The sequence below is a fragment of the Drosophila eugracilis genome, unplaced genomic scaffold (assembly GCF_018153835.1).
Source record: "Drosophila eugracilis isolate 14026-0451.02 unplaced genomic scaffold, ASM1815383v1 contig_353, whole genome shotgun sequence".
Lineage (NCBI taxonomy): Eukaryota > Metazoa > Arthropoda > Insecta > Diptera > Drosophilidae > Drosophila > Drosophila eugracilis.
Window position 1 is genome coordinate 1,740,302 of NW_024573209.1, and position 25,852 is coordinate 1,766,153.

The following is a 25,852-nucleotide window of genomic DNA, read 5'->3' on the forward strand; positions in this document are numbered from 1 at the left end:
AATTATTGTACTGACAGCTTTCCACTCAATTATTTCCACTGCCCAAGAAATTCGGTGGCTACTAATCAACTGATCCATCAATCAACTCCACAAACAGGCATTTCATCGCCGGTTTTCATAAAAAACTTTTCACTTTCCGGATGCCGTGGATAACAAAGTGCAATCCCAAGGCCAATTATCTGGAGACCAAATGCAATTCTAAGAGACCCAAACCACAGGTACATTTAAGTGGCGATTGCATAAGTGGCAAGCGCCAGCTGGCTTATCAGGCTTTTGGCTTCTTTGTTCCATTCACAGACAATGATAATGACCCAAGATGATACTAAAGTTCGGGCCCCTCGCTTGTCCAAGTCATCTCTCCTCGGATCTTTTGTAGTGCGTGCTTAAATTTGATTTGATGACTTTCTTTGTTGACCGATCATTGGGCTGTGAGAAAAAAATCTTCTGCTCAATCCCAAAAATCGGTGGAAAAAATTTTCACCTGTTGACTGATTGAATTGTTTGCACAATCCATGGTAAATATTAACAGGAAGTTAACCCCTTGTCAAATCAATTTCTAATTACCTGATTTCAATTTCTTTCAACTTATATACTTGCATATTTTGGCGATTTCTGTCTTTCTCTCTGTATATCCCCCGGCGTGCTCGTGTTCCAGTAATTACTTCCCACACACGGCGAAAACTGTGAGTTATAATTGCCAATTTTGCTTGTTGGTTAATGGTGTGGCATTAAATTTTGACTACCAGGGTCACAAACAGGGCAATCCCAGTGAAAATACAAAAAATATCCAGTGGCAATTGGATCTTGTCTTCGATCAATTACAAGCCATCGAAAGTGTTGGGACAAACAAGTTGTGACTTTAAGTTTATAATTGAATAATTTCACATTAATTTGGTTTACTATTTTATTATTTTTGAAAAACCATTTACCAAAGGTGTGTTTAATTATCGCAGCCTTGCCTTTTGTTTTATCCTAAACCACTAAGCTGACCTCTGGTGAAGACATTTATGTTGTCTGCAATTTAGTTTTATGCCAGAAACTTAAAATATGTAATTTGCGGGAAAATGCTCCTAAAAACAGTACTTTTGATGAATCAGATTTAAATAATTTAAAGATAAAGGCGTTCTAAGACATTAATGAAACAACAATTTGTACTCCCAAAGTCTAGTTAAAGATCTTGATGAATGGGCAGCCAATGGACAGTTAATATATCTGCCCAAGATTAACAAAAAACAAAAGCCATTGCCAGACAGACGGAAAACAAAAACTGAGGCACCGAAATAAGACTAAATGCTTTACAAATATCCAACAACAAAACGCTCGAGGGGAAAGACTTTCACCTTGCGACGAATGATCAAAAGAAAGAAGCAAAGAAATGTGCGAGGTGGAGAGAAGGAGAAGCAAAAAGCCAGGCCAAGAAAAAGGCAGGGGCATTTTAAAGGCAGAAGAAGCGGCCTTCGAGATACCAACAGATGCCATGGACCCGAAACCGAAAAACCAAGACCGACCTGCAATGGCCTTCCACCTGGCAACAACAAGTGGGCAACCCGACGATCATGATCATGATCATCGGCAGGCGCTGAAGAAGCCACCATCGTACGTCAATAAACCTTTGACTCAATGACGCTTACACAGCCGCCTGTGTTTTTATCACTCGATTCCAAAACCCTCGTAGGGAATGGGAATGGGAATTGGTGGTCTTCGGTGTGAACGATCGTGAGCTGGCAACTTTTACTTTTCATTCAAGAATGGGTCGGGCTTGGGATTAAGTCATATTGGACTGTGATGATCCGCTGGCTGTACTTAGAATTCTACTTTCCCCGAAAATCTTCCAACTTGTTAACCCCCACGCAGGCACTTGGGGGAATCAAAAGTGAAAACAAAACTTTGGACATTTGAAGCTGTCAAGTTTGGGAACACGCCAAATATCTTCAGCCGACATTATGTGTTGTCTAAAAATCTTCAAGTCATTTAGTATAATCTTCGACTATTTATTAAGCAACTATTGACACCATCCACTAATAGCTTAAACAGATACAGTTATTATTAGTAAGGGCCCTATTTAAGCTTAAGCACAATCTTCAAAATTCATATACAAATATTAACAAAACACAACAAAAATTGCCAACTTTGTTGTCTTTTCATTAAAGATGCTGTCGGAAATTGCATAATACATGCGAATGACCGAAGATTTGATGAATTAATAACAAAAACTAAATGATTGCGGAGCCCTTGCGGCAAAATTCGAATGGTGTCACGTGGAATCATTATGCCCAACACCAAAATTGGGAAAGGCGAAGAAGTCGGGCTGACAAAATTAGACCAAGCATGGAGTCAATAACTTTTGGTAACCATTTCCTCTCGGAATGACGGATAATGTCAATTAAGGTTCGAAAAGAGTGTTTGTAATATTATTTAACTAATTCATATAATTAATGGATGAACTAGATTAAATCAAGATGAAAGCTCTTGGGTCTCACTTGAAAAGCCTACGCTAAAGAAAGTAAATAAACCAGATAAAACATAAGTCCTATATATTGATTATTTGTGAAATATCTATACTTACTACTACAGTCTTCTAATTTTTAACCACATCTTTAAAATTCATGTTCCAGGCAATGAAAAAGAGGAAAAACTTGACTTTGTATTTGACATATTTTCTACATTATGCCTAAAAGTAGACAATAATTATCATACCAAAAACCACCATAAATTTCTTATTAAAAATAAAAACAGACTTAATTTTGAGTACATAGTTTTTAAATTTATTTATATTTTTTTGTTGTATTTCTTGTAATTGTAATTGATTACATGTTGGTTTTCTTGATCTATACAATTAATATGCATCATTAATTTAAAATTGATATATCTGTACGTATAATTTTATAATTATAAGTTTTTTCATTGTTTCTTTAATTAATACTAAACGTTAAATTCGAACACACTTTGTAAAACAAGTTTTGAAAATGGATTTGTTTTTGTTTTTAGTTTTTTTTGTTTTGTCAAAATTGATAATAAAACACATAAAGAAAGTATCAGAGATGTAATTAAGACGAGTGGCAGAGAATACATTTACAAATAATACGAAACAAGCTCCAAAGGATCGCAGCTGTGTGTGTGTATATATAGGCTTAGGTATTGTAGTCCTATGTGATATATATCCAAAAGTCATGAGCAAAAATTGCAATTTGTGTACAGTGTTTATCTAAACTTACAGGATTACAGGTTACAAACTTCGTTCAAATTACAGTCTGGATTTGGTAAGCCTTCTTACCCAGCTCAAGTTCCTACTAAAACTGTCAGCCGTCGTCGTCGTCGTCATCGTCTTCTTCTTCTGTTTTCAATACACAAACTTGAATTTGAATAAAACATTATTTATTTGTTGTTTTGTTTGTTTTTGCCTCCACTAATACGGTTTACATAGATGTGGTGGCGCACTACAATTATTGTATATTGGGTTGGTTTATTATTCGGTTGTGATATTGGCCATATTTCTTGTTTCTCTAACCGTCTAGTTTAAATAGATTTATATAGTTCATTAAATATATGTGTTTTTTTTTTTATTTATTAAATTATGACATGTATTCCGTGTGGATAGGTTTTTTTTTGATGGGTGATAGTTCATTCATTTCCATGTCGGAATATCAAACGCATCTTGCATTGGTAGACTAAAGAGCTGATTTGCTTCAGTGTGATGTAGTATGATGTTGATTGGCCATCGAACCTCGAAAAAGATCTTAAACTACGAATACAATTACAGTTAATATATATAGATACATTTCGGTTTCGCATATGTAACTAATAACAGCCTTGATACTGTTGCAAAAGACATGGAAGCTGTATGAAATAACCCTATAAATATGTATGTATCTTTGAGTTCGGGTAAGTGGTTGATGCGTTGGGTGAATCGTTACAAATGTTGTCTACAACTATGTATGTTTAGTATATGCCATATCTAAATAAACTATACCTAGGTTATCTTGTTCCTTTGAGCTGGCTTCTGTTTTGTTTTTGTTTTTCTTATAATTTTTGTTATATTTGAAGGTTTGTTAATGTTGAATACAGTGTAAAAGGATGACTTGCAACACCTTGGTAGTTGGAGGGAAGAAAATACTTTTCAGGAAGGGTTCTTTGAGGGTGTGAATACGATTGCAAATACCTTTAGCTATGGCAGTAGCGAAATAAAATATGGTTGTTCAGGGAAAAACTGAGAATACTGCAAAGTGCTGCAAGAAGGGATTCCCTCCTAGCTAGGTTGCATCTATTTCGAGTGGGCAGGGATTTTTGAATCAGGAGCAATTGGGTGTACAACAGCAATGCGCTCGCATTCAAATACAATTCACACACGACTTTAGTTCCTACATAGCTTACATATAACAATAACTACACCTAGGTGCGAGGAGGCCCATCCACCATCGTCTCAATCTTTGCCTACTCATCCTCCCGCTCCTTAACATCAGCGCAGTGCTGTGGACGCCACTTCTAGCTCCAGAAGTCCATCATGTTAACCAGCTTGCACTTCTTCAGCTCCAACTTTGTTGGTCTTGCCCGGAGTCAAGCCCGCCCAAAGATGGCCCTGTCGGAGACATCGCCGGTGGACTGTGAGTGTGACATGGCCATGGAGGCTGCTCCCGAGGACGATTGTTGTTGTTGCTGGCCACCAGCTCCATGGTGGTGATGGTGGTGTGTGGTTGTGGCTATTGTGGCCGTCGATGCATTATGGTGCGTCACATTGTGATGGTTATGCGCCAACGTTGAGCTTCCGTATTTGGAGGTCATGGCACCGACAATTCCACTTCCGGTGCCATTCAGATGCTTCCTGGTGGCCGCCGATGAAACGTGATGGGTGCTGCCACTTCCGACTCCTCCATAGATGCGGTGCAAGGAGTATTGCTGTACAGATTCCAGATCCGAAACACTCGACGTAATCTTCGAACGCACCGCCACTTTCTGCATGCTGTTGTACTTGTCGCTGGCACTCAACTTGATATCGGGCAGGTGTCCATTAGATTGGGCATGACCGTGACTCTGGCCCGGCGGCTGTTGTCTCGACTTGGTTGTGGTGGCAATCGCTGCATTGTGCACCGCCGTGGTGCTGGTAATCGAGGCTACCACTGGGCCATTGGTGCCCGGCGAGATCTCCGAAAAGCTGTAGCAGGAAGACTTCTGGGAAACACTATTTAGACCGGAGCTGGAAGAACTGCTCGACATGCGGCAGCTGCGATGGCGACTGGAGGTGGAGGGCTGCAGAAACTCATGGTGGGCCGCCTCATCCGGCGTCATCCTCTCCGCAGGATCCCATTCCAAGCATCGCTGTAGGAAGTCAATGAAGTAGCGGTCCTGGCAGTGTAAAATCTGTGCCAGTGACTTGCTGCCCGGCGTTCGTTTGCGTCCCTTGGTGTTGGTTATGCAGCGCGGAGCATCACGAGAATCAAAGAACAGACGGCGCCTCCTGGCCACCGAGATGAGCACCTTGGGCGGCAGTCCCAGCACCTCCATGATGCAGGCCAGCTGCTCTACCTCGTTCTCGCCGGGGAAGAGAGGGAATCCGGTGTACAGCTCGGCCAGAATGCAGCCTATAATAAATCGAAAAACAGAGAGGTTGACATATAATTAGTATTGATTTTCGGTTCTTGATGGGGGGCAGCAGGAATTGCTGCAGTCATTTCGGTTGGTCAGACAGGCGCATTGACCTTGACTTTGTAACGAACCAGATTATTTATTTCCTACGGCGCTTTGTAATGGACTTTGAGACTCTGAGTATCTGAGTTGGATGATCAGTCACGGAGAGATGTCACTGCAAGATGACCGAACCATGGCCTTCGACTGACATTCTGTGACACAATGGTTTTTCTTAGAAATGTGGCTATTCATCTCGATTGGCAAGAGGTGGAAAGAAACTTAAACTTATAACGTTTGTTGTTCACTTTAAAGCTGACCTGTTTAGTCTACCCCACTAATTCTAGTATGCAACTTATCTGAAAATATATATATTTCCAACCAGTTCAGCCTGCATCTGGGACTCTACTTCATCTCCCTGCAAGCTTATTTACCTAATGAAGCTGAAAGCAATCAAACCCACACATATCTATGGCAGATGACCCATTCTGGTGCAGAACCGAGTTTTCTAAGAGCTCACATCATTCAACACGTAACCCATTTCCATCGCCTTACACTTACTCTATATGCTCAGTGCACAGTAAGTCAAACATGTGGCCCATGTAGAAGCCCAAGCCCAAGCCCAAGATAGCGGATAAAAATAAACTGAGCTGGCTTTTATTAGGGACCCAGAAATAACAACCTGCCACCACCGCAGGACCTCACGTCCGTGCGCACATTTAATGAGTCCTTTGTTGTCGACGGAGCTCACGATATTTTCTGCTGCTGACCGGACGTGGTTGTGGTCGGAAATGGGCGCTAAAAGGATGTGCACGATGAGGCCGACCGGGAGTGGCTAAAAGTCCGGGACTGGGCTAAGTTGAGCTGGGCAGAGGCAGGGGCAGGGCAAAATTATTGTATACATAAACTTCAAGTGGGGCGGCGGCAGCACTTGTTGAGTGTGCCCCTTGACCCGAACCTCCGGCACCTTTGTCGATATCTCATTGTTCGGTCGGATGGAGGAGGTCCTTTTCCGCCATCGCCTTTGCCTGTTGCTACTAATTGGCCTAGTGCGTGTTCTTACACTTGGTTGAGCTTTTCGGTTTGGGCCAGGTCATTTGAACGGCTAAAGTGTTTTACTGAGAGAGAAAAAACTGGATAGCAAAGACAGACATCTTAGGAGTTTATCTTAAGTTCTCTTTAACCAAAAAGTGAGTATATATTCTCTTTAAATTTTAAACTTAAAAAGTTCAAACAAGAAAGTCTCATTAAGAGATGGATAGGTTAATATTCATTTAATATCTGGATTTATTTTAATGATTGTTAAAATCCTTCCTCCCACTTCCCTAAGTTTAGCAAATGCCCCACAAACACGAAACTCGTCCAAGTGCAATATAACCCACAAATGTTTAATTTTTAATCCTTGCCATGACCATCGCCATTACCGTCGATATTTATAGGGCCAACGTGTGTGGGCCATAAATTTGCTTGCCAAATGCAGGGCAAGCATTTAAAATTTCATTGCAACCTGAACATGTTTCCCAGCCCACTTGGGAACACCACACAACACACTGCCACTGCTGGGGCGGAATGTTTTTAATTAAAATTGGACACTCACCCAAGCTCCACATATCGATGGCGGTGCCGTATTGCAGGCCGAGAATCACCTCCGGGGAGCGATAGAATCTCGATTGGATGTACGTATAGATTTTGCGATCCACGTAGCATGAGCTGCCAAAGTCGATGACTTTAATAGAGCTGCTACCACGCTGTTTGAGCAAGATGTTTTCCTATTTCCATTTCAATAAAAATTCGAATTAGATAAAGGAAATCTCAAGGAAATCCAATCCACTTACCGGCTTGAGATCACAGTGAATGATGTTTTCCTTGTAGAGCAAACGCAGGCACTTCACAATCGAGTTGCAGAAGCGTCGTATGAGACTCATGCTGAATCCATTGTAGTTGTTCTTCTTAATCAATTCATAAAGGTTCAAGCTGTAAGGATACACAGAATATATGAAGTATTAGTAGTATGCAACCCTTTGTTTTTGCAGCAAAATGAGTCAGCAACAAACCCCCCATGGGAATCGGTATCGGAATCGGTTGACAAAACAAGAGACACTCTCGCGAATGGCGAAACAAAACAAGGAGTCAAGTCAAATGCCGGCCGCTTTAAGCCCTTGTTGTAAGTATATATATATATATATACTATATACTTGTACCGGCAACATGCACTGAATTAATTCCCATTGCATGTCGGGCTCAAATTTGGCCATACAACGATAACATTCTACGTCAGCAACAACAATATTGACAATGTCAGTCATGAGCAGTCACTCCGGCAGACGACAATAGAACGATACTGAAAATGGTGGCAAATCAAGCTGAAAACAGCAACTAAACTATACAGACAGTGGGGCAAGTCTCAGTCTTTACTTTAAAGTCACAGATATAAGTCATAGAAACGGCAACATCTGAAATCATACCTCATAGAATGTTTTATGTTCTTAGGTAGAATAGTTATATTTTCTTTATAATTTCCAAATATTTTCACAATTTTCAACTTTAATTCATGTACCAAAAACCACTGTCTGAACATCCCTCCTCTGGAAATCCAAAAGTGTCCCCTAACTTTGTCAACCCCTTCGATGTTTTTGTTTACTTTGCGATTTCTGTGCCATGTTTTGAATTCGCAGTTTATGCGATTGCTGTCGATTAATTAACTGATAACAAAACGAGTTTCATTGCCTCAATGTCAATGCAACCACAAAAGAGACAACTACCCAAGATTACAGTCGGTGGGTGTAATACACTCCTTGATCAAAAGTTTGGTCAATTGTTGTTGCCAGTGTTTTTTCATTTTCTTTCTTCTTTTTGGGAATCGATGATTGATGACTGTTTTTTGTTTGTGGCATCATCAGAAGGGTGAGTTATTTGCCTCCATGCCCTATCAGTCCAAGAGATTTTCTCCCGTTCATCATCATCATATAGAGCTCAATTTATTGAAGTTGCTTTCATTTCCGTTTTTTCTCCCTAAGCTGGTATATATTCACATGGCTATCAATAACTTTATCGCCTGCTCATGAGTGCTGCTCTGACATGTTTGACCTATATAAAAGAGTCAGTGCTAGATGGCCAAAAGTAATAACTGCTCCCGGCATGAAAGGACTCGGGAAATTTGTGTGGGAGTAGTTGGATATGGTCTAAAGGTTGAAGGCATTAAAGCTAGGGAAGTGTGAATATGAATTTCTGAATAGTTGCAAAAAGGTCATGGAAGAAATAACTTATTAAACTTTTTCTTTAGCTCGGAAACTGGTAAAATCATTATTAAATTTAGTTCTGTTAAAGAGAAGTATCCCTTTGTCCATAAATTTGACATTTTGTTTGTATTCCCTTAACTTTAGTCCGTCTGACTTTTAACATTTTAATCGCTTCTTGAGGCTTTCAGCCATGTTCTACAGCTTGTAGATGCCGTAATCCAATTTAAATTTATGTCAGCATACGGATAAGGCCAACACTCACTCACTCCGAAAACCGCTAAGAGTGTTTAAAAGCGCGCTAAGCTGATTGAGCTAACAGAGAGCCAAGGACGTTTTCTCGTGTTTTCCCCGCTAGCCAAAGCCACATAATGGCATGGATGACTGTCAAATCGTTGGGACTGGGGAGGTGTTGGAGGTGGAGAAGCCAGTTCCACCCAGCCCAGACCACAAAGGTCACGCGGCTTTTAATTTGAAAACTTTTACATTGCAACTGTGGCGCCTACGAGAATGCCAAAATAGCAGACTTTAAAGGTCTGACGGTCTTTAAAGTAAAAGCCTGATATTGATTTTACAGCCAGCCAGCCAAAAAAAGAAAACGAAAGAGAGATGATGAGCGGTTGTGGGTGAAAGAAGGTGGGTGTAAAAGGCTTTTGGCAAACAGACGAGTCTATAACAAACCAATAAGAAAATCATCAAAATGTCATAATTTCAATCGGCGAATCGGGACAGTGTACATGTGTATGCTTAGAAGTCGGCATATTATAACTGCATTATGACATGCCACACAGCCAATGCCAAAAGTCCGTGAGTCTGCCATGAACTTGAAAATTGTTTTCGGCTGCCTGGGGGCGTCTTTTTCCGGTCCGCTCGCTGTTACTTTTTTCTTTGTGCCGAAATTCCGCTGGTAATTTGATTGATTATTTGCCCCAGCGCCGATGCAACTGCAACATGCAATTGTAACGAGCCACTAATGCCTTGCATTTAGCACACCAAAAATGGAACAAAAGAAAGTGAATTTGGATAAACAAAGCCAGGAAAATCGAATGACGCCCAAAATAAACAACAAATACTGAGATAAATTCATGAAGGTCTTCATTTCCTCGCTTAATCCGAGGAATTTCTGTATTTTAGTTATTAAATTTTTTGAAAATATCTCTCAGATATGTCCTGGCAATAAGCATAGCTTTTTATGGCCTTTCTCAGCACTGTCAATTGACAGAGTTCCTGTCACCGTGACGAAAGTGGTATCACCTTCCCTCTGTGTGAGTTGAAAAATAAACTTTTTCCTTGCTTTTCTGGCAGCTTTCAGCATAAATTTTAAATTGGATTCCCTGGAGCTGGTTTGAAAACGAAAAGAGACTGCCATTGATTGACAAGTGAGTGTGGTGAAAAGTGGAAAAGCTGTCCTTTCAACATTTGCATAGCGAATCCCGACACGTAAACTTGCGGTTATCGATTACTAGGAAAGCCACCTTTCATGTTTTAATGATGAGTTCTTCGAAAAAGGTTTTAAACTAGAGCTGCTTATATATTATACATTTTGTCTCTAATTTCCTTTTAAATAACCATAAATATTCAGAGTTAAGCGGCTTAACCGAAACGCCAGGAAAAAGCTGCCTTTGAATTAATGATGCTGTCCCAGGCTGGGACTTTGGCTTGTGACCTTGCTTTTCATTTGCCCAAGGACCAGCTAAATTTTCCCGCAAAATATCCTTTTTTCTTTTCTCGGCTTGCCTGTCGTTGTGCGGCATTTTAATTAGTCGACGGCCGTATGACAGCCGGCTATGTAGTCGAACCGTAAATAATCACAGAAATGCAGAAAGATATCCAGCCTTAGCCACAGCCAGCGAAGTGGAGTGGAACTAGGGGAGAATCTACCTTTTAGTAGATGATAAATGACTTGGCCTTGGCCACGTTAACTGGCTTCTATCTTTCACCACGACGGACGTAACACGGCAAAACAAACTTAATGCTTGGGAAATGTCAATTAGCAGTAATTACTGTGCCATGGCACGGCATAATAATAACCTACATCAACATCCACGGAACAGCTGACACCGAACTCACCTCCCCCTTGCTAGTATTTATTCTCCTGGTAACTCAATCCGCGAACTCTGGCCGTCGTTCTTGCCGTCCTTCGTCCCTAATTGCAATTTACACGCGCTGAGTGCAAAAATTAATTAAAAAGAATAAACTTGCAGGACCTGCTCATTTGCATGGCGACGCCCACTAGCTAGCTCTGTTCACGCACGCCGCACGCCGCATGTTGCATTTTAATTAAAAATCATTTCGTCCTCTGGTCCTCTCGTCTTCTCGTCCTGTCACCCGCCACATGAGCAAGGGCAACGGAATGCCGACGACATCTCATGTCGGTTGTCTATGTCACTTTCACGTGGTCGGTGGGCATGTCCTGGAATAGTCAATTACACGGCTGATGACAGGCGGTCACATGCTGCATCTGTTTGACATTGATTGGCTTTGAAATGGAAAAGGTTGTGGTCGAGAAGTGGGTCGCCAGGTTTATAAAAAGCCATAGGTTTTTGTTCGATTTAATCAATAGTTTAAGTGGCAAATCTAAGGATTTAATTGAATTTTTTGTAATTTTCAATCTGTAATCCATTAAAACTAAAATATTTTAACTCTTTTATAGAATAGTTAAGATTTCTAAGCGATTATCGTCTGATCTCGTTTTGAGCCATATAAATTGAAATGAAATCATGACACATGGCATAGCGAAAACCCGCCGAGTTGAGAGAGTAAGTCAGTGGCATTGGGAGCGAAGGAGGCAGGATACATCCCTCCGGGGCAACATTAGCTGAAATTTATGTGCTTGACACACACACCCACACGGACATAAAGTTGCACAGACATAGTGAAACTTGGCCACATCCACAAGGCCTCAGGCATGTTCTTGTCGTTTTTCGGCCAAAAAGGAGCAGCGTCATTCTCGCCGGGACAATATGCTGCATAGTTATGGGGGCAGCTCAAAATGTCTGTTGGCTGTCTTTGGCACTTTGGCAGCTCTCATTTTATCGCTGTCGCTGTAAATTATATGCCTCATAATGCTAAAACAAGACCAAAAACAACCGCCTGAAAATGCCACCTGCCAGGGTCGAATGTGGAAAATCACCCAAAATATATGCTTGTGCGAAATGTGTCACTTGGCGTCAATTTAGTTCCAACCATCCCAGGCTCTCAGTTGTCCTTTTTGCGAAATGAAGTCCTTGAATGTGTGCGGCTTTGTGTGGAGGTGAAATAAGTGTGTCACTTTAGGGACCCGGATTAGGTTTCATATTTGCAGGCACACTCTGCGGACCTCTATAATGTCCTTTTGCTAATTAGCTAATCAGATTGTGGGCCAGGCTAAGCACCGAAAAATGTTCCCCTCATTTAGTCAGCCAGAAACGAAATGAGAAAATGAGGACAACACCACAGTGACTATCTCGTTTTCATTCCAAAAGGAAATGGGTTTTTTCTTTGATTTAATTACTTTTCCAATTTCTATCAATTAAACCGCAGGAAAGTTAGATTTTTTCTCAAATCTTATGCCTGACTAATCCTATCAGGGAAATGAAATCATTTCATGGAAGGGAATTTCACCCTTCTTGGGGCATGCAAATTAAATTGCGTGCACGTAAATTTAATTACGTAAAACTTGCCATACAATTTGTTTACTCGTTCAAAACAAACTTTAAAACTTGCCGCTGAGTTGTCAATGCGGTTCCCCGAACTCCCTGGTCACTCTCTCGCAGTCGCAAAACTTTGCCCGCTGCAGGAAAAACTTCTTCAAAAGCTGAGAATAAAAATAAAACCCTAAGTGCTCACTCCAAGCAGGAAACAATTTTGCGGCTAATTAGTCGCAGAGCAAATAATTAATTAAATTTTTGGAGTTGGCTTGGTGGGGGTTTTAACTTTGTCTACCCATCGATTTTTAACTGTCGCCTAAAAATTAAGATTATTAGTGCCCAATTTTGATGGCGTGCCACTGGCCCATTTGAATCTGGAAACCCAAAATCAGTTCTCAAAAATGTCAACTTGCAGAAAATGTTAACTTGTATTTGATTTTTTTTTTTCTTTTTTGGCCTGCAATTAAGACAAATTAGTCGTACGTCGGCTGACGGAAATGTCAAGCTCAATGGCTGGGATTGTAGGGATTTTAGGAGTGAGAAGGAGTGTAGGAAAAGGAAACAACTTACAAGACCGCCGACCTTCGACGTTCGCTTTCTTCAACTTTGACTGTTGCATCGCGTGCCGGTTGTGTGCCTTCTCTGGGATTTATTTTTACCATATTTGCGTTGCCTGCTGTCTAAACTTTGACATATGCAGTCAGTTTTTATGCCCTGCCTCGTGCCACCCTCTATGATAGTCAACACCTGAGCTGCTCAGCGCATTTCAATGCTGCCAATCAATTAGGTTTCTGCCTATACACCCACATGCAGACCCCCGGAACATACAACAGGTTTTTCTCAAAGGGGTTGAGGAAATGCATTTTCCTACACTGGGCCTGCAAGTAGGCCACCCAACATTCAACATTTAAATTGAAATTGATGGGCCAAGCGGCGTTTGTGGTCGATGGCTGTTTCGATTGTGTCTGCGTCTGTCAGTTGTTTGCGCTTTTGTGGCATGTAAACTGCGGGGGCAGGAAACTAAATAGATATTTATATTGTTTAGCAGGGAAATGCGGGTTTGGGGTATCTCTATAGGCCAACCTTATCCTCACACCCGTTAATAAATTAATTTGAAAAACTCATAAAAAGAATTATGAAAACCACTTGAGAGCCTTTATATCATAGGCATAGGATTTATGGCCTTATGAAATGGCAAACCGAAAGCCATTTAATATCCAAACACAACACACAGCCCAATGAAACTTAACTGGAAGACAATGAAAAACCTGCAGAGTCCGCACATATGTGTGAGCTTAAGGGAAACCAACCCAAACCCTCGTATCGCAATGCGTGCTAGGTACTTGGAAACATGGAAATTAATAATAACCAAATTTTATGGCCACGAAACACGCAACGCAAGTTGGCAAGCAATAATTGGCAGAATGTTAATAGAAATGCGAGTTATACGCGCATTTAATTGAAGACACTAAAAGACGACTTCAGGCCTCACTTGCTCCGCGTGACTGGCAAAAAAGAGCCAAACAAATGCCACTGCATTGACGTCAGAAGGAGTTAAGGAATTATATTTATGGATTAACCAAGAACAAAACTCACCTCATTAGCTCAAAGGTAATGCACAAATGCTTGCGGAAATATGTATAGTCGAGCATGTGTATAACATTGTGAGATCCATCTGCATCCTTTTCGCGCAGCTCATCGAGGATATTGAGCTCGACGACTGCCTGGTTTAGGAAGCGCTTCTTGTTCCTTATAATCTTGATGGCCACGTGTGTGTTGGTCTTGTGGTCCAGAGCCCTGATGACCTGGCCAAAACTGCCTTTGCCAATTACCTCCAGAATCTCGTAACGGAAGGCTATGTGATCGTGTTCGATCTGAAATTATAATAAATAGTTATTAAATATATTCAATAATATTTCTATGCTTAACTTACGATCTTGTAGTTGCCATTATCATCGTCATAGCCCATATTGGTGGTGTTGGCTGTGGGGGCGGGTTTGTTGTAGTTCTTGCTGGCGTGCTGGCCAAAATACCAGACCTCGTTGTAGACCTTCAGCTCTTCGAACTCAAGATCGGTTAGATAGTTGCGGAACTTCTTAACCAGCTCTGTTAAAACAAAAAGAAAAGAATTCGTTAGAAATAAATCAGAAAAATCTAAGGGATAATTTTTTCTTTTTATTTGCATTCTCATTCTCAACTGAAATTTAATTTCCGTCACTTTTAAAAGCTTTTTCATGCTTACTCTCCACTGAAACAACTGGTCCTTTTTACTTATTTTCTAACCAAAGTGAACAGGTAATTGAGAATTTTCCCATGTGGCAACTGCCACTCTAAAACCCTATTGACCCTGACCTCAATGCCATTTTACTTGTTTTTCTAAAATGTATATAAAATTAATTAGAGACCCGGGGAATGATGGAGTGTGGCCACCAGATGCCTGGAGGGTGTGCTCAACTAATTGGCATTGGGCTGCAGCGATGCAACCCAGCAAACGCACAAAGCATCGCCAGGCTTTGGCCTCTGAAATGGGCAGCCACTTCATCCCATTTTTGGTGCAAGGCGAACTTAACCCACTGAGGGTAGAACAAAAATGTAGAAACAAAACTTAGTATCTTGAAATTTCATCTTGGTATCAATAAAAAAATAAGAAAGTTTCTTCATTTAACAATAAATTATAAATGTAACATTTTAAAGCGTGAATGGGTTATAGTAGATAATTCTGGTTACCAGATTGTGTCATGGGCGTGTTGCATTTGGGCTCGGCACTTCCTGTGCTGCTGGCCGAGTTTCCCGAGCTCCCACTTCCACTGCTGCTGTTGGATTTTGTGGAGGAGCCGCGCTCATTGCCGCCATTACTGCTATTTGTTGTCGATGAGGAGACGGGTGATCCTATATTATTGTTGTTGCTTTTGATGTTGCTGTTGCCATTGCTGTTCCCATTGCCATTTAGGGATGTGGTGGTAACAGTTTGCTCGTTGGCAGCCACATGGTTGTTATGGCCATCCAAACGTCGCGTGCCATTGAAAAGCTGTGGCAAGTCCAGTCGAGAGCCCGACAAACGAGCATCTCGTCGCAACTTTTCGTTGTCCAGCTGGATCTGCAATAAAAACATACCAGTCATTAGTCATTTTATCCGTTGCGGAATCATGTCACTTTTTTGTAGCATACTCCCGGGCAGTAATCAAATTCGGGCTGGAGAAGCTGATAGTTCGTGACTCCAAGCCGTAGAAATAAGCCTACTTTTTGGCGCAACTCCTTATTTGCCATACGTTTGCGTATCTTCTTCCACTTCATTGATATTAATTCGTTTTTTGATCAAAGAATATTTAACTTATAGAAATATAACAAATTCTTTCTTGACAATAAAATCGACGTGTAAAATCTCTCAAAAGAACAGCTGAGAATGCTAATTATGTGAACTTTTCAATTTTACTTTGAAATAAATGGAAATGTGATTTCGAAATGTTTTGAAACAAGGTCGAATGGCGGATATCTTACAAGACTTATAGATCTCAGTTTATTTGTTAACTACTTCCGGTTTATGGAATCCATCTCACTTACCGGCATTTCGCATCGATCCAACATTGTGCCGACTTTGCTGTATTGTCGATTTTATCCAAAAAGAGAAACGTATCCACAAAGAACAGTCACCCTGAGCCCGCTGTGCTTAACTGGTTGAGTTGTATCTCCTCTTCCGGCAAACAATTATTGATAACTTTCGGGGTAATATGTCTTTGGGGCGCACATTTGCATTTGTTTTGGTTGTTGGTTGCCAACTGCAAAGAGGTAAGAAGGTAAAACTCAATGAGAAATGGACGACGGAAGTCTTTAAACCCTTGACTTTTAACCCTTCTTTTGCCAGTTACTAATGCGGCTAACAAAAAAAGGAAGCAGAAGTCAAAGAAATATAATAATAATAAATAATATAGAATCAGCGGGCGATGCGCATTCCAAGTGCACACCATAAATAAAAACGATAAATGGTAAACAGCAACGCCCCCGAAAATATCAATGATATGCCATAGGGCATATGGCCATAACTAACTCAGAATACCAGTCCGTCCGTCAGTTGCCAGTTAGCAGTTTTCATTGTCAAGGCGGGCGACGACAAGCGGCCTCATCAAAAGGCCCGAAAAACTTTATTCATATTTTCTCCACAAGGGTCGTAAAGAACCAGTCGTAGTCGTTTCTGCCCCCATTATACCCATGCCACAAGTTCCCATTCCCCTAAAATGCAAGGGCCGGTTCGGCTCTTGGCTGACAGGCATAAAAAAACTCGGAAACCAAAGTCATGGCCAATTATTGGCCTTTTTCTTGTTGTTGGGCTCGTTGTGCATTTGACAGTTCGAACGTTGTTGTTGTAAGGGATCCCAAACTCGAACTCGCACACTCAATATGCATAATAATCCTAACTAACCCTTTTCACAAGAAACCCAAAGCCACCCTTTTCGTTGGCTAAGTGCAGCGCTCGGCAAGTTCGGTTTGTTTGGTAAGTTTTCCTATGAATAGTGGCATAATGAAAGCGGTTTTTCGGAAGTGCACTGTAATGAAATTATATAAGTTTTGTTTTGGATATTACTATGCTTTTATCTTACTTCATTTGTAATGCAAATTATAATATCATTGTTTGAGATTCATCATTAATTTATACTTTCAATACCAAACCTAACAACTTTCCTATACCCAAGAACTTTTCTCACTGCACCGCAAAGAGATTCCCCAAATATTGCTGTGGCAACCCCTTGGCTAGTTCCTATTTTACTTAACTTAACTTTTAGCTGTCTCTCTATATCTTTTGTGGTTTGGCATGCTCAGCTTAAATTTATTGGCCTTTAAAACTTTTCTGTCATAAAATCATAATTTACAGCATTCGTTTTCTTCATCAAACTGACAGTTACTGTGAGTTCGGAAGGTGGTCTAACGGCAGGGGTTTCAATGTACGAGGCTCTCCTGTACCAATATCCCAAGGTACATTGCAGTCTTGTCTGCTTGTTAAGCCGTTAGCTCTACTTGCTTTTCTTTTCCCTACTTTTGCCAAAGTTGGATGAAGTTACTCGGTTAGTGGCTACTACGAACAGTTAAGTCAGTCATTCAAACTGTCTGTCATTAAATGCACTTTTTTGGTATTTTTTCATTTTCCCGACTGTTTCTGCAGAAAAGCGAAAGAGCGAACTTGAAGACCAAAAGTCAGGACCAGTTTCACAATGTGTCTGCTTGAAGTTTGATAAGCGAAAGTTTTTTGAACCCCCACAGCACCTTCAAACCACCTAAGCTCTTGGCAAGGTTAAGCAATTATGACTAAATTTAGACCATTGAAAAGGTGTCGTTTGCTGACGGTCATATGTCCGCATTGTTCCCTCAGATTTAAATGACAAATCAATTGACAACAATTGTAAGCAAAATACTCCAACAATTACACGCCTCAGCAATCGAACCATTTATCGACATTTTATGACGCCGTTTTTGCTTTTCGCATTGATTCCAATTGAGAAACGTCAAGATCATTGGGGATCGATCGTTTGTCATTGCTTTGACACCCACCCATAAAGTCTGCAATTTCTATTAATGACACTGAATATCAAAATGTCAGTCTCAAGTCTACGAAGATGTCTTTGGACAAGCCATGTGTTTGGGTTGATTTGGCATTGGGGTTTTGCATTGAAAAACTCAAATCAAAGTTTCAAAATAGAGAAAACCTCCAAATGACAGATCGCTATCAGATCGCATTTCAAATCGAAGTGGTCAATTCAAAGCGATACCGCTCACTGATTTATATCCTCTCTCGTCTCGTCTTAGTCATCTTAAACCAATTGCCAAATTAAAGTTATAGTTCCATGAATGAAAGCTGACCCCCTTGGAACCTCCTTGATGAGGAAAAAAGAAACCCGCTTTAATTTGGTAAGCGCCCATTTTATTTCTCCCCATTGCATAATCCACTTAGAGTCCGTTCGCTCAGCTAATTTCGCCTTTGATGATGATGCTGCTGCTGCTGTGGCTGCTCCGCTGACCCAAAGCATTAAAAACAAAATATTAAGCCATTAATTTGAAATTTCTACGCCAAGTGTCGGCAGACACCAGAAAAATAAAAAACAAAAGGAAAATTGGCCACTCAAAGTAATTGAGTTGCACTAACTTAACATTTCGTTGCCTGTCTCCGAAATTAACAATCTAAAAAAAAAAGAGGGAAGGGGAAGAGAAGATGGCGTGGCAACTTTTGGGGCAATAAAAATGTCAAGAAATTTATGTGAATAATTTGTCAATTTGTAACCCAGACTTATTTTGACAAGTGCGGGAAAATCATTTTAATCTTAAAAAAAAATGCCGAAAAAAGCATAAAAAATTGTGCTTGCACTCACTCAAAGTGCATTTTGTTGGTTTTTTTTTGGGCAAACCAACTTCCCAGTCTGTCGAGGCTTTTATCTTTATTTTTTTAATGTTTAATAAATGTCAATTGCTTACTGAGGCGGTGAATTTGTTTGTGCTTTTCCGTTCATCAGCGAGACAAACATTGAGGAGCAGAAAAATAAATAAAAACAAAACAACAAAACGTGACATTTGGCTGTTGACTTTTGACACTTGCAATCATTTTTGGGCAGACCGAAGCGAGATTTATATGCAAACCGTTGACTCGACAGATCTTCATGTAAAGTAAGTTCTTCTCCTATACTCGTTTATATATATACTATTTTCCTGCATTGGCAAAACCTTCGATGGCAGCTGCAAAATGTCAGACATGGTTAAAGGAGTGCTGCCATTTGTAAGCTTCGTTTTTTGGGGCAGTGTCAAGAAGAGGATGCCACCGTTTTTCGTCTTCCCCGGCGAAATGCCAACAGGAATTCTAGCAACTCTCGACTTTGGTATCTCGATGGCCTCAACGTGTCAATAAGCTGTCCAAAAATTGTGTTGGCCAACTCGCCCCTATTGTCCGGTTTTGATTTATTGAAATGTTTCTTTTGATTTCTTGACGCCCCTCAAGTGCCGCCTGCCAGTAAGTCCCTGTATCCATATGCATACAAAACAGCAATCTTTTACATTTATTTATTATTTTTTACAAATATTTTTTATCGTTTGATTGTGAACGGAACATGTCCGAAGTAATGAGACTTGAAGACATCACGTCTAGGGCTTTTATTTAATGGTCTTACAAACGGCACATGTTTGAAATCGAAAACGACTCGAATCTATTGTTCAATCAGATTTTATTGATTCGTCTGTCTCTGTGGCCCAAAAATGCCAAACAACTTTTGACACTTTGAAGTTTTGGGGGTGAAAAACACATTAAGGGGGCTTTGATCTTTTGGGTTTCATGGAAAGGCTTTGGAGATTCTAAAACAGATGCAAAAAAATAAGCTATAAACAATCAACTGTCTATGATGGAATCAGCAGATAGTTGATAGATATAAAAATATTTTTATTTAGAAAATTTTAAGCATTTACCTTGCGCTGTATCAAGATGATGACTAATTATTGTTGTAATTTTTAATGGGCTATTATTACCCTTTAACAGAGGTGATTATTATACTCTTACAGTACATGAAAGCCTAATAATTATGCAAGCACTCGTAAAACCAAATTTAACATCACAAACGGTAGTCTGGCTAAGTGCACTCAAAAGGGCATGCATGTCTGTTATTCGCATGCCCATCATAATGTGCAACAATTTTTATATACATTTTTTATAGCCCAGCGCCAGACATGCATGTTAGGCTCAAATTTTTCAAGAAATTCGCAATGGTTTACATATCAGACCTTAGCTACCGCTTCGATTCGGTTGGATATTCGGCACACGTGACCCAAATGGGCGTTACTCCATTTAATTATGTGGCACACCAAGAAACGAGTAAATACATAAAGCATCATTTGTCAACCGGCAAAATTTCGGTTAACTATTACCTCGCGTGGCCCAGAAAAGAAAACCAAGAAAAAAAAAGAAGAAAAGAGCCAGCCCACGAAAATAGAAAATAAATAAATGCAAAAAAATTGAGAGCCAACCCAGCCAGGCGACATGCTATAAACATTTTTGTTCATTTAATTTCGCGCAGACATGAAACATAAGTGAAATTCATTTAGTTTTCATTATTACGCTTATTTTCGTACGCCGAAAGCAGGCCACAAATTGCATGCCACCTAATTTGGTTAGGGCCTCCGGAATGCTTTTTCAACCGGGCATTAACCAGCCAACTATCCGTGCTACGAACGGGCCCCCTAAATGTGACCTCATAAACCATTGACCCACTAACCCCAACCCTAAGTAATGACCCCGGGCGCAAAATGTCAACAAATCCATATAGATTTCCAGCTGAAGGGAGTCCGAATGGGGAGCGGAAAGTAGCAGCCATTCCAGTCGGTTGGTTTGTTGGTTGGTTTGATGGTGTGCTAGGCTTAGATAGAACTAATATCATCAACCAAATTTACTAACTGTGAAAATGCCTTTAATAAATCTGCTATGTATGCTGAATTGATATAAAAAATCCTTTTAAATAGTATTATAAACATCAAAAAGTAAAATCTATTCCTTAGAATTCTGAAGTACTTTGCTATTGACTTAAAAGAAGAAGATTAAAAATTTCTATGAAGAATTTCCATTTTTCCAACAATTTTCTTCGGAATTTCTGGTTACACTTTCAACCCATAGAAAAACCAAAGCAACAGATGTCACAATGCCTGGTCTGGCGAGGTGTGCGCCTGACATATAAACCCTAATACCGCCACACCAACAACCGCCAACAATAGCCGACAACCCCCAACTGCGAAGGGCCAACACTGCGTATGGGTAATGGTGGTCAATGCACTGTTTAAATCGGAAAAGCTCCCCAGCCGTAACCTCCAATCCAGGGGTGTCCAATGGAAAAAAAAGCACCCGTGGGGTTGGTAGGAAAACCCGAGATAGCAAAAAACAATAACCATTTTAATAACTTCCGTTCTAGAAACACTTTTCACTGGCTATCGAATGCACAAAGACAATGCCGGGAAATGGGGAGCTTTTGGGGGATTGGAATTGTAACTGAATACAAGGGACCGGGCATAACATAACAAGTGCAACGGGCTAACGGATTTTATTGCCCATGTTTCTGGGCATTATGCTTTATTGAACCCAACTCTGTGTAGCAACAACAACAACAATCGTGGAGCCGCTTCAAGTGGCAACTGGCCGTTTTTGGGTGGAACAAAGTGGATCGGAGTTGTCGCTTTTGTTGTCGGAAAATGACAATTAGCCGTGTGTTTTCCACCATTTCTTTCGACTCGCTCATTTGACAGTTGACTGCATTTCTCTTTGCTTTGCCCACAAAATGCAAATGGTAAATGGTGAATGGTGAATGAAAACGGGGAATGAAAATACAAAGATACAAAAATACAAAAGAAAATAAGCTCACAAATATATAGATAGATGCATTTGATGTTGATGTTGATTTTTCGTAGCTCGTCGCGGAAGTCTTCGAATGTAATTCCAGATTGAGTAATAAACATCCATCCAAGTATCTGTGTGTAACAGCTGCAAGCGCATTGCAGATTTTCGGTTAATGGGTCTGTCGACGTCGAGATGGAAAATGCAGGAAGCGAAGTGAAACTGTTACAATCTGAATCGAAATTAGCCACGGGGGATTATTTGTTTTCAAAATAGAGTTAACAATGATGAGAGTGAGCTGTGGAGTAGAGGGGAAAATTGGGGCGGAGAGTTTTAGATCCCCAGTAACCTTTCGACTTTGATTGATAGGTGGACGTTGGAGTGGAGGATGGGGGAAGCTTATTCACCAATCATTAGTGATCTTAGTTACTCAATTTGGGATACTACTTTTACCTAAACTTTAAAGTAAGCTAATCATGACGTAGCCTGGGAGACAAATAACACATCTTTACATATAACATTTTTTATAATCAGCTCACAATTTCAAAAACTATTATTGCTAAACCTTGTAAAATTTATTACAAAATCATCTCTAAAGCAGATTGGCAGCCATAATTTTTATGTCTTCACTTATATCACCATTTTAATGCCATCTTTAACAGCCCAAAATAATAATTACTACACACACATTGCCACATGCTGTTGCCATATCATTTACCGACACCCAAAATAAGAATCTTTGCCACTTATTCAATTCTCAGTTAATGGTCTGCGCAACCTTGATGTTCATTAACCCGCCAGACTGCCTCAAGTTCAATCACAAAGCCTCAGGGCAGGCCAAAATAAAAGAAAACCAAGAGAAGACAAAAAAAAAAAACTATATATGTGAACTAATCAAAATGTCACACTTTCCATATAGAAAGCGGAGAAAAAAATCTGCTGACAGCTGACAAAACCAAAGCAACCAAAACCAAAAGCCAGCAACTACAAACTGCGGGTTTTGTGCTGGCTCTGGCTGGGGGAAAGGGGCGTTGGCGCTTTACAATGAGCCATGGAATACTCGAGCAATTGCTGGTGGGTCTAATGGGTGGTTCATGGGTGGTGTAGGAAGGGGCCGCAACTGCTACTACTACTACTGCTGCTCAGATTACAGCAGATAGGGGGCCAGGCCAGGAAAAAGCCGAGCGACGTTGACGACTCGCGACAATTGCCTCAACTTTGGCGTTAATGAACATGAGCACACTTTGCCAAAGCGAGACGAGAGTTTTTCATGGCTCAAGCCCCTCTCCACAGCCATTCACCACCATCCCATTTCAGGCCTGATTCCAAGACAGCGTAATGAATTGATGTGGCTACTGGCTGGCATGGCAATGATTATGATGAGATCGAGAGTAGAGACGAGAGTCAAGAGACGTGAAAAGCGTAAATGAAAGAAGCACTACTTGTCCATAATTTGCGAGAGAAGCGAACAAAAAGCATTTTAACATTTAATAATATGAAAATAATTGAAGCAATTATTAAAAGCAACATACACGAGTGACAGACCGAAGGCACGATCAACACAATTAACCATATTGTATAGTTTCTTTATGACCCAGACCATTTGCGCGACAATTGTTATATAAAAGGCAGGGAAAGATCGTGTGGGCTTTAACATCGATAAGTTTGATTAATAGTGAAAGATTATTGTAATGCTTTTAGTACCTGTTTTGCTTTATTAATTTAATTTTCCCTTTTTCCTTTACTTAGCTACTGTTTGTGATTTGCAATCCATGTCATGTCACTGATATCTCCCTCTTATTTCTACTGATTCCGACTTTATGCCTTTCTGTTAATGATATTACCTCTGCCACTTGCTTTTGCGGCCGATTAGTTAACCAGCTCGCCTTACCAGCCTTTAAACTAGCTCAATTACAGATTTCCACCCCTTTCCTCTTCAATCTCTCATTCTTGCAGATATTACTTACTGGTAAAAAGAGCAGAAAACTAAACCAAACATATGTAGAGAAAAAAATGAAACCACAACAGAAACAATTGACATTTGATTGACTGACAGTTGTTTGTCAGTTTTTTGACAATTAGGCGTCAAAGTGAAATTGCTTTCGATTTCATATGGAGACCGAGACGGCGACAAATGGCCCACAATTGCCTTGAAAATTGATTGGAAAATTCTGGGTCTAGCCTTGATTGCCGTGTTACTATTTTTAACACCGAAAACTGTGTTGGGTTTACTATTTTTGCCGCTACCCAAAACAAAAGCCAAGGAGAGCGAATGCTTTGCCGAAATTGGGTCAAAATTCTCCCACTCTTGGCATGTGAAATGAAATGAAATGAAATGAAATGGCAAGAATGACGACGAAGGGAAAGAAAAATGTTGTTAAATTTGAATATAAAACTAATTAAGCGTTGTGGGCAAAAGACTTCTTAATAAAGTTATCAAATGGGCAGCGATCTTTTTATCGACAATCATGATTACCCTCATCTTTTCAGAATGGGAGTTCTCAGCGGGAAGTGAGACTTAAGAGTTCCCAAAAGTCCAACAACATTGAACCAGTTTTTGTTTGCCAATGAAAGATAAACACATCAATCGACCAAATTTAATAGTATTTATTTGCTCTTCGTATTTTTATTGCTAATTTTCACAGCTTGTGCTTTGCTTTATTACATTTTCGAGAAGAAGAAATGTTAGTTAAGTATTTATGGGATGACAAACAGTATGTGTGTCGGCTTTTGTTTATAATGCCAAATTCAGAGGTTCACTGAACTGACGACTGAGGTATGTAATTAGTGATGGCATCTGCTCTGAATTCCTCTCTCTCTCTAGACGACCGATCGAACTAGTTTAGAGTGCTGCTCTGGTGCTAAACAAACGAGACACATCAAGTTCGACTTCAAAGGCATCGATTACGTGCAAAGAATTGGTAACGAGCTTCCAGTCAAAGTAGAAGCCACAAATTGCATGGCTTGGCTGGCACACAAAAAACCCATTCACTGCACAAAATAAAGTGGTGGGTGGGTTTTTCTTTTGGGTGGAAAATCAACAGATTCTCGAGTGGGGCTGCTGCTGCTGCTGCACCTGAGCCAAAATCCCACACGAAAAACTATTTGGGGAGTGTTTTTTATTACGCTCTTCAAGGCAGCCGGCGGTAAGCTTATGTGCTCAAATATTCAGGGACAAAATAAAAATGCTTTTAGGGGATTTCGTTTTAAGCCTCCCGAATCCATTGTTTCTGATCAGTTTTCTTTTCGTTTTTCCTTTTTTATTTTGAGCTTGTATTGCGTTCACAACACGCTTGCTGTGGCCATTAAAATGCGCTTTTATATCGCCTTTTTATGGCTAAATTTTATTTAAATCTGGACCGCTTTGAGAGTTTTTCGTTGAGGCTGGGCAAGGCTGGTTTTTATTCCACTTTTTTGCAAAACAACCAGAGAACAGGCGAATTTCTTTGTTTACTTTTCGTGTTGCGAGGAGAATAATTAAAAACTTGACCTAGTTTTTTCCGATTGAGTCAAGCCCGTGCCAATTTCTTGAACTTTGCTATGGCTATTTCCATTGCATAACAGCTAGCACCTGGCTTGCAACGATAACGATTGTTGAAAATCCCATTCCGATGACCAACCAAACCAAACTCCAAGCCAGCTCCAACGCTGCCTTTGTTTCTCATTTGCTTGCCAGCCAAGGCTGTAGCAAATCCATTCACTCGGCTTATTCAGCTCTGCCTTTGCAGTTCCAGTTGCAGTTTGGGTTTCAGTTTTTCGTTCATCTTACATCTTTCGAACAATGAAAAATTGGCAATCGTCATGAAACCAAAACAAATCCATCGAAAATAGAAACTAAAAAAAGTGCCAAAAACCTCGCGAAGCGCAAAGCAATTAGACATGCAATTCTCGAAAGTACAAGTAATGTCAAAGTTGTAATTAAAACACGTCCGTAAAGCTGTTTAAGTTTTGCCCAGATCATCGCAGTGAGGCAACCAACAAAATAATAACTAAATGGTTGAGCTTCAATTGTTAGTGTTATG

At 40.3% G+C, this 25,852-nt stretch overlaps 1 protein-coding gene across 5 annotated transcripts in view; it reads right to left on the bottom strand.

The window, feature by feature from the left end:
• Positions 1-2,742: 2,742 nt before the first annotated feature.
• LOC108105799 (dual specificity tyrosine-phosphorylation-regulated kinase 2) overlaps positions 2,743-25,852 on the bottom strand; it is a 50,343-nt gene continuing 27,233 nt past the window's right edge. For all 5 annotated transcript variants that reach the window (XM_017212533.2, XM_017212534.2, XM_017212531.2 and 2 more), the window contains 7 exons: positions 16,046-16,260; positions 15,212-15,581; positions 14,418-14,590; positions 14,081-14,358; positions 7,455-7,593; positions 7,217-7,388; positions 2,743-5,576 (listed from right to left, as the gene is read on the bottom strand). In XM_017212533.2, the coding sequence (XP_017068022.2) occupies positions 4,555-5,576; positions 7,217-7,388; positions 7,455-7,593; positions 14,081-14,358; positions 14,418-14,590; positions 15,212-15,581; positions 16,046-16,069 (2,178 nt within the window). In that variant the 5' untranslated portion in view covers positions 16,070-16,260 and the 3' untranslated portion in view covers positions 2,743-4,554. The remainder of the gene's footprint in view (positions 5,577-7,216; positions 7,389-7,454; positions 7,594-14,080; positions 14,359-14,417; positions 14,591-15,211; positions 15,582-16,045; positions 16,261-25,852) is intronic.